Source organism: Centruroides vittatus, unplaced genomic scaffold, assembly GCF_030686945.1.
Source record: "Centruroides vittatus isolate TY-2023 unplaced genomic scaffold, ASM3068694v2 contig_862, whole genome shotgun sequence".
NCBI lineage: Eukaryota > Metazoa > Arthropoda > Arachnida > Scorpiones > Buthidae > Centruroides > Centruroides vittatus.
This window is the reverse complement of record NW_027122562.1, coordinates 1166209-1175541: the sequence shown is the minus strand read 5'-3', so window position 1 is coordinate 1175541 and position 9333 is coordinate 1166209. Positions and strand designations below refer to the sequence as shown.

The following is a 9333-nucleotide window of genomic DNA, read 5'->3' as shown; positions in this document are numbered from 1 at the left end:
GTGTGAGTGATGTTTTATCGTCCGTGAGGAGTGCAGTTAGTTCATCGTCGTTTGCTTGAGCTTCCGCTATGGCGGTAAAGTCTGTCACGGGAAGTCGAATCTCGTTGATCCGAGAAAGGGTGTCTGCCACAATGTTGTTCGAGCCAGTGACGTGCCTGATGTTGGTGCTGAACTGCGCAATGTAATCGAGATGTCGCAACTGACGTGGGGAGCAAGTTTCTGGTTTTTGGCAAAAAGCAAAGGTGAAAGGACGATGGTCCGTAAAGATGACAAAGTTTCGACCTTCGATGGTATGGCGGAAGTGTTTGATCGCGGAGTATATAGCTAGCAGCTCCCTGTCGTAAGTGCTGTATTTTATTTCGGTAGGCGTTAACTTCCGCGAAAAGAAGGCTAGTGGACGACTTCCTTCAGCAGTGTATGTTTGGAGTACAGCGCCGATGGCGACATTAGATGCATCTACCATTAGAGAGAGATTGTCGTATGACGAATAGTATGCAAGAGTCGTTGCATTTGTGAGATCTGCTTTACTTACTGAAGGAGTTTAGAGCAGATTCGTTCCAGCAGATGATGCGTTTATCATTTTTCTTGGAATCCTTGAGAAATTCGAGTAGTGGGGCTTGAGTTTGAGCTGCATTTGGCAAAAAACGTCTATAAAAATTGAGCATGGCTAGGAAGCGACGAAGCTCAGCGACAGTTTTAGGTTGAGGAAAATCGTTGATGGCCTTGGTTTTTGATGGCAAAGGCTTTACTCCTGACGATGTGATCATGCAGCCGAGAAATGGAACTGCAGATTTTCCGAGGATGCACTTGGATGGGTTTAATTTTCGGCTGTGGTCTTGCAAGCGGAGGAACGTTTGGCGGAGATGGCCCCTGTGTTCATCTGCGTCCTTGGACGCGACCAATATATCGTCGAAATAGGGGATGCAGAAGTCGAGGCCAAGTAGGACCTGGTGGATGTATCGCTGGAAGGTTTGGCCAGCGTTTCGTAGGCCGAAAGGCATATAGACATATTCGAACAAGCCGAACGGGGTTGTTATGGCAGTTTTTGGAATGTCCTCGGGGAAGACTGGTATTTGATGATAGGCACGGGTTAGATCCAGTGTGGAAAAAATGATTTTGCCTCCAAGGAGTTGAGTACAGTCCTGTATATGAGGAACAGGGTAGCGATAGGGAACGGTTATAGCATTGAGACGGCGGTAGTCACCACATGGTCGCCACTGGCCATTTGCCTTTTTAACAATGTGTAATGGGCTGGACCAGGGGCTTTTGGATGGCCTGATGATGCCTTGAGACATTAAGAATTGGAATTCTTCACGTGCTGCTGGTGGTAACCGTCTGGGTTTCGAGAAGACAGGTGGTCCTTTGGTCTCGATGTGATGGAAAGTGGTTGGCGTTTTTTTGGTTTCGGGAGTTATCGACGGATTTGTAATAGTAGTGAACTCGGTCAAAATGCGGTGGTAGGGAGAGTCATTAGTCACAGCAGTGATGTTAGTGACAGTTGTGGGACGGTTCTGCCGGCAGCCAGGAGACTCAAGTTGCCTGACTCCATCGATTAGTCGATTGTTTTTGACGTCCACCAGTAGGTTGAATTTAGTTAAAAAATCGATTCCTATGATGGGTTGGGTCACGTCAGCGATTACAAATGGCCATGAAAAACTCCGCTTTAAATTAAAATTTAGTGTTAATAGCTTTGTTCCATAAGTTGGAATAGGTGTCCCGTTTGCAGCAAAGAGGACTAGCTTCTCGGGTTTGCTTAAATAAGTGTTGGCACTTTTTGGAATCACTGAGATGTCGGCGCCTGTGTCTATTAGGAATTTATATTTCGTAGTAGGGTCGGCCATGGTGATTCGGTCGATGTGGCGGTTGCGACTTCTGGCCGTAAGTGCCCGCCCAGTCAGTTTTCCGCCGGTAGAAAGGAGCAAGGGGCTTTGCATTTTTTTGCCTGCGCCCCAAAGGTAGCGTGATAGTAACACATGCCGTTTTCAGAGGTGCTTTGCCGTTGATTATGACGTAATTTGCTGCGGTGCCTCGTGTTGTTAGAAGGGTATTCGGAGCGTCTAAAAGAGCGGCGCGGGTTGTTGATGGACATGGAGAGGTTCTTGGCCTGTTTGGCTAATTCCGCAACTTGGTTCTCCAGGATGGAAATGGCAACAGAGTCATGTTCTACTGTTTGGATGTGTGCGGGGGAGACTACTTCCATTATTTTGTCGGCCATGGCGGCTAATTGTTGGAGTTTCTCGTTTGATGCAGCTAAAATGGCCTGAATATTGTGAGGTAACCTCGACAGCCAGAGAGATTTCAAGAGATCTTCACTGAAATGGTTACCGGCCAAGTCGCGCATCCGTGTTAAGAGGAAGGATGGACGTTGATCTCTTAGTTCTAACCCTTGAAGAAGCGTTCTGATTTTTGAGAATTCGGTCTCAGCGTAGATGTCGATAAGGCGAGCTTTTAGAGTGACAAATTTATTCTGCTCGGGCGGGTTGAGGATTAGATCATGCACCGAATTTAAAATTTCCGGCTCTACCGCCGCAACGACGTGTTTAAATTTCGTGTCGTCAACGGTTATGTTGGTAATGGAAAACTGCGCTTCTAACTGTGCGAACCATAAGCTGGGGTTGCTCTTCCAGAAAGGTGGAGGTCTGATCGCGACGCGTGCTATATGACGGTTATCGTCGTTATTTTCTGCCTCAGCCATGATTTTAGCGTAGTTGTAGCAGTGTGAAGGTGGTTATCCGTAAGTGCTGTGTGCGCAGTTCAGCACGTGGCGAGAGGACAAAGAAAGATGACACGTAAAGGCACATGGCGCAAGAACAAAGAAGGATGGTAATACCTTTTCGTTGAACTGTCGACCGTCGACGAAAAATATCCGTGGTTACACTTTTTGAAGGTCTAGATCAGTGTTTCTCAACCTTTTTGGACCAAACGCCCCCTTTGTAAGACCCGCTTCTTAATTCGCCCCCCTATAAATTTTAACTGATAAAAATTGTACGATAATCCAAGGTAAAAATTGTACGATAATATAAGGTAGATTACATTAGGCGTTAGTAAGATATATCCAAAGAAATTTGAAAGGAACAATAGTAGAATAACATTTGGTTTCGCATTTTGAGCTATTATACGTGAAATCTTATATGACACCTCCAATCCCTTATTTATATTTGTGGTTGCTGTTTTGAATACATCCGTTATTTTATTTCTTTTGGTAATCATCGTTTTTAAATTTTCGAAATATTCAATGTCTTTGTCCTGCTTGTCGGGATGTTTTCTTTTTAAATGTTCAATCATCCGGGATGGTTTCATTGCTTCATTAGAAAATACCTGATTGCACAGCAAACACATTGGAAGTTGGCTATTTTGTGGCGAAGAAATAAAACCAAACTTTACATATTCAACAGAATATTGCCGGCATTTCTTTTTCTGGGGCATTTTTAGAGGTTGATCTATAATTCAAATTTAAAAAAAATCAGTTTTAAATATATAAAAAATAAGTAAAATTGAAAATATTTATTTACTCAATGGGTAGAGGAGAACTGCCATATGCGTACCACTTAATTTCAAATGCGATTTATATATTATTTAGTAATAATTTATAGGAATATTATAATTTGAAACCAATCTATAACTACCGAAGTTGCTAATTGACCACAATTTTTTAATTATTATTGATAAATATTTGTGATATAATCATTTTTCCAAGACAATGCATACAGTATGCTTTCGGATACCGGTATCCTAAAGCGTATCTATATGAAAATAGTACTTCTTGAATAAGTTTATATGTAAGTAAACCATTTTATTCACAAAAATATATCTTATAAAGAAAGCTCAGAAAACTCACCTGATTTCTTCAATCTCTTATAATTCACAACAAAACAATTATTGTAACGGAATTTTTGTTCCTACTTTATCGATTTAATTAGAACTTACAATATAAAGCCTTTGTTTAGAAATAAATGACCTAATACGCATTAGGTGACCAGTATGCATATGGCAACTCTCTCCTATAAGTAGTAATTAACTTACCTATGATATACGGAACAAAATGAAATACGTTTATTTTAAAAATAATGCAAATATCATATATGGCGAGAGCACGACAGATCACATTAAAATTCAAATTTAATAATACTCATTACTGACTGCTCGACCAAATGATTGAAATCGTTGCACACGCAAAGCGAATCTAAGACATGCGCACTAAGGATTGCAATACCGGACTGTACGATGCGACTTTGTATTCACAGTCCAATTAATTTTGCCCGTTAGGGAGACATATAAAACATTGAATATACATTGTAGCAATTAAATACCAAAGGATAACAATATTGTTTTACAAAATGTTTTATTCGCTTCTTTCGCAACGCAATATAAAAATGCAGCGGCCCATCACTGCAAGCGGGTATTCAAAATGATTTCGCCCACGCAAAATGACTATCGCCCCCCAAAAGCGTATAGTTAAATAATCGCCCACTGTAAGTTTTCGATCGCCCCCCAGGGGGCGATATCGCCCAGGTTGAGAATCACTGGTCTAGATGAACGATTACACAGTCCCAAAGAAGATGAATGTCCGACGCAAATGGATTGAGTTTTCATGTCGTGCGGTAGAGTCCTTCTTCAGATAGTGGGCACCATAAATCATATATCACGTTCGGGTCACCAGTTTGTAGCACTGCTTGTAATTAATTACTTACGAAATACAAAGCAAGACTACATACAAAAAACTTAAATTTATTACATATACGATATATGGCGCGATTGTACAAGTCGAACATAGAATGGAAAACACACGTGTACACAGCGAGGTCCGAATCAGAAGTGAGAGAAGTCACAAGCCGAGAAAGGTCGAAGGTCAGGCTGCCAGTTTGTTGGGTTCAGTGTTCCACCTGGTGGCGACCTTTGGAATTACGACCAAAGCTATCGCCACACTATCCATTAGTCACTCATAAGGAACTATTTGACTAAGTGGATTGTTTTAATATTTAAAAAGTAATGAATATTTTATGTACAGTACAGTACGTTTTTTGTTTGTTTGGTTCAGTTATGGCAACGCAACACTTGGGCGATCTGCCTGGGGGATGCCTTCTGAGAGGCCTTTTTAAGAGTAATTGGTCCTTATTCAGACGTGGAGAAAACCCAGAAAACTCCACGTGGCCAGTCCGTCCGAGGCAGACGCGAACCCACGACCGAACTTCCAGTGTTCAGGGAACGCTTGGCCACTGATGGCACGTGTGTTTCTTTACAAAGCTTTATTTAATTATAATTTTCTTATAATTATATTGACAGATTTTCAGGCATAAAATCTTTAGAATTTTAATCACTTTTAGATGTTAATAATTTTAAATATTATGAAAAACAATTTTCCAAAGCGAGTTTTAATTCTTTAAATTAAGTATATTTTATGGAGAATTTTTTGATTTATCTAAATTACGTAGTGAATTGCAAGATTTATATTCGTGTCCAGACTATATTGGCAAGTCACTCTTAGACATAAAACATATTATAATTAATGACAATGTGAACAAAGATGTACTAAAAGAATTATATGATTTAATATCATTAGTTTTTACGGTACCATCTACGAATGTGTCTGTTGAGTGCAGTTTTTCAACCATGAAAGAAATTCATACATTTACAAAGAATGCTCAGTCTGAGGAAAGATTGTCGTCACTAGCGTTACTTTCGATAGAAAAAGCGCTTTTAAATACTTTGATAGAATCGACCACGAGTGATTTATTATGATAAAGTAATTAACGATTTGGCGGAAAAAAATTGCCTAATAGAGTTAGTTCATAAAAAATAATAAAAACAAGTTCTTATAGTCTATCTTTGTTTCGTGTCAATTATCTATTTTAGAATTAAAATAAATAAATTGTTTATTTTTGTCATTTGCAGTTTTTGTTTAAAATTTTTATGGAAGCACAGCTTCCCTATTACCAAATGTCAGTCACCGCACGCCACTGGTTCCCATTAATTAGAATTTATTTCAAATTCTTAGAAGTCGCCTTGCTCCATCTGCCGAATTACAGTATTTTTCTATGCACGTCAGAGAGACGTGCATAGAAAGTTCAAATCTAAAATCGTTTCAAAAGTATGAATAATCTCTTTTTTGTCATGGAATCGTTTTTGGCGTAGAGGTTCTTCAATAATCTTTTCAAACTGTTAAATTTCTCTCCTGTCATTACCTATGTGTGTAGCAATGATTTATGTTATATAACCTTTGTATTTGTATCGTGTAGCAACGCTTCGTATTATATAACCTTTGTATTATTTTTTCTAACAAATAAACGGCCATGACGTGGCGTCTCTACCAAGCCCGCCACTTTTTGGTTCGGTATGACTTTGAAACGGACCAAAGTAGTCGTGTATGATTTTAAACTTATTTGTAAGGTATCCTACTCACTATCTGTGAACACATAACTTGCAACAGTAATATATTTAACGTAGATATGTTTTTCTCGGGAAATAAAGTGTTGGTATATTTGCTATTTTTCTTTATTAAAACAAAAATGTTTGTTATTAACCGAAAATTTGTTCTAGTGGGTCGAGTACCGAGGTTCAGTACCTCTGTATTTGATTAAAGCGATTTAGATGTCGGCAGTAGCATCGAGAGATTAATTAATCGCGTTAATCCAGGAATACCTGAGCTTATGTTAGCAATTTTGTCGAACGTTTTATGTAGGATCGTCCGTAAATTACGTAACGCTATCGTTATACTTTTTAATTGTAAACCCACCTCCTATAATGCTTTCACACTGTGCCGGTTCTTTTCATGCCGTGATGCTTTCACACATATCCACTTCCAAAATTATGTAACGCATATCCTCGATCAACTCCTTTAATTAATTATATTAATGAATAACACATAGCACGAAGTATTGTATATTACATTACTTTATTACTTACGTGTATAACGTACAAAGCAGTATAAACACTAACTTACGGTTCACTATGCAACATTTCAAAAACAAAAATGAATAATCACTGTTACCCAAGGGTTGAAAAGAGCACTTGTGAGTGATATCACTGGAATTCCACTATTGTTTTTTTTTTATAATTATTTGGAACTTCCATATAGACTATAACTACCATCTTCCATTTCTTCCGAAAGTTTGATTTTTTATTTAAACCGTTGTTTCTAAATTCTTGATAAAATGCGAATTAATTAAACCACCTTTGGCAATTGATCTTTATATAAACGACTTTCGATTTCGGTTTAAGATTCTTAATTTGCCTGAATGCGACTTTAGATAATTAGTTTACAACAAATTGATGGCGGTACAGCAATCATCTCCCGTCGATCTGTGGCCAAATGTTATTAAAAATTGGTTCGTAAAGCTAAGTTTCTCATATGCTTATCAATCTCAAGTATTAGATGATAATGTTTTTTCTGCTGAATTATTACAAGCACTAAGTTGAAAAATATATAAATAAATAAATAAGATAAAATGTTCATTACTAAGATATATAATTGGTTGGAGACTTTAAGCTTTTCGTGGTTTACATGTAATTATTTATTCTCAAATCTGAAATATAAAATTAAATCTTTAATAATACAGCTTAGATTAAATGCATATTCTATTTTCTTTAACGGCAAAAAATAAAACAAATAAATATTATAAAAAACACTAGGTGTTCTTTTTGTGATTTGGTTATTAAGGATATCAAAAATCATATATTTATTTCTGTATTAATTCTTATTTCTTTTAGAACATTTAAAAGAATCTTTGTTAGAATAGGAATTTAATTTTTATTCTTTGATTGATGATATAAGTCCTATAACATTGTTCAAGATATATAAACTTTTTCAAGATTCACTAAATCTATTACCGAAAAATGCTAACTACTAATTTTGTTTAGAAAAATTACTGCGCCAAGTGATAAATTTTATTAGACGAAAGAAAAAGAGATAGGTCGAAGAATGAAAGAAAAAGAATAGTGACAGCAGCACCCGGTATTCCCAGGTCGTCTCCGCCCCAAGTACTGAGCGGGCCCGACGCTCCTTGACTTCGGTGATCGGACGAGAACCGGTATTTTCAGCGTGGTATGGCCGCTGAAAATACCGGTTCTCGGTATTTTCAGCGGCCATACCATATACTCTAAACTTTAAAGCGCCCTCCAGCTGCTTAACTAAATTACAAAGGTAGACAAAATTGGGGTTTCTATACTTGAAGTTTATTGTTTTTCCGGTTGTAAAAGACATGATAAGATCGAAATTTCTATTTATCTTTATACGAGAATATTAGGTTTTTGCGTACATATTGACGTTAACATCAATGTACGAGTATATGCAGAAAAAATCACGCAATTTGGCCAAACTTTTAATATTAACTTTCGTGGCAACGCAACAATAAAACCCTGTGTACTTACAAATTGTCAGAGTTTTATTGTTGCGAGCGGTCGTTGATTGTTAATGCGAACGGTTGGATTTTTAGTTCGTGCGGTCAAAATTTTCTCGTTTCGAGTGTTTTTCTCAGTTTTGTTTCGTTTGCGTCGATTTTATCGGTAAGTACAGACTACGATGTTTCTAATTTTACGTATTTTTTGAACATTGTTAAGCCGAATATCACAATTAGTGCCAATGATTTTCCGACGAATCTCTATTTCCATAACAATTGATCGGTCTTGACAGAGACGACGGACGGGGTCTTTCCACTCATTTTCACTCTTCGTTAAGCCCAAATCCAATGGAATCTAAATTAATAAATACATTACATTGGTATTAGCGCGCTATAGTTTATATACGCATCATATCCCATATGATATTTGCACTGTTATAGTGTGAACTTTAATTAAACAGAATTAAACTTTAATTAATTCGAGATTATTCGTCTAAATTTTCACAAATGTTTTGTGTTAGGCAATGGACAGAACTGTACAATTTGTAGAAACTGATTTCTATAGCGAACATTAAAAATCGTTTGAAAGTTAAAATTACTATATTTAACAGAGATTTTATTATAATATTCATTTGTGACTTTTCGTTATAATTAAGACGATATTTTAAAAATTATTTTTTTCATTAAAAATCTTACAATTTACATAAAGTTAAATTAACAAAACGAATACGAGTTGTATTTTCATAATAGTCGTTTCTTTCTTTTGCAGAATGGAAAATTTCAAGCAATTAAAGAAGTGGCGCACCTCGGCAGATGGTGAGGAGGAGGAGGAAGGCTCTTCGTCGTCTTCCGTTCCGTTTCCGGTGATTCGGGTGCTCCCGAAAGATGTCGAGGAGAGCGGAGAGTGCGTCAAACGGGTGGTCGTCATTACTCCCGACGATAGCGCCTCGACTGTGGTCGACTACCTGGGACTGCGATACCCGGAAGTTGCAGAATG

The 9333-nt window shown here is 37.6% G+C and overlaps 1 protein-coding gene and 1 pseudogene across 1 annotated transcript; both read right to left on the bottom strand.

Annotated features, from left to right (window-relative positions):
* Positions 1 to 1894: 1894 nt before the first annotated feature.
* On the bottom strand, positions 1895 to 2706 carry LOC136982708 (uncharacterized). The gene has a single exon (XM_067279280.1). The coding sequence runs from the start codon at positions 2693 to 2695 to the stop codon at positions 1895 to 1897; it is 801 nt and encodes a 266-aa protein (XP_067135381.1). The 5' UTR covers positions 2696 to 2706.
* A 5230-nt stretch (positions 2707 to 7936) lies between these two features.
* Positions 7937 to 8055, bottom strand: LOC136982725 (5S ribosomal RNA; annotated as a pseudogene).
* Between the last annotated feature and the right edge of the window lie 1278 nt (positions 8056 to 9333).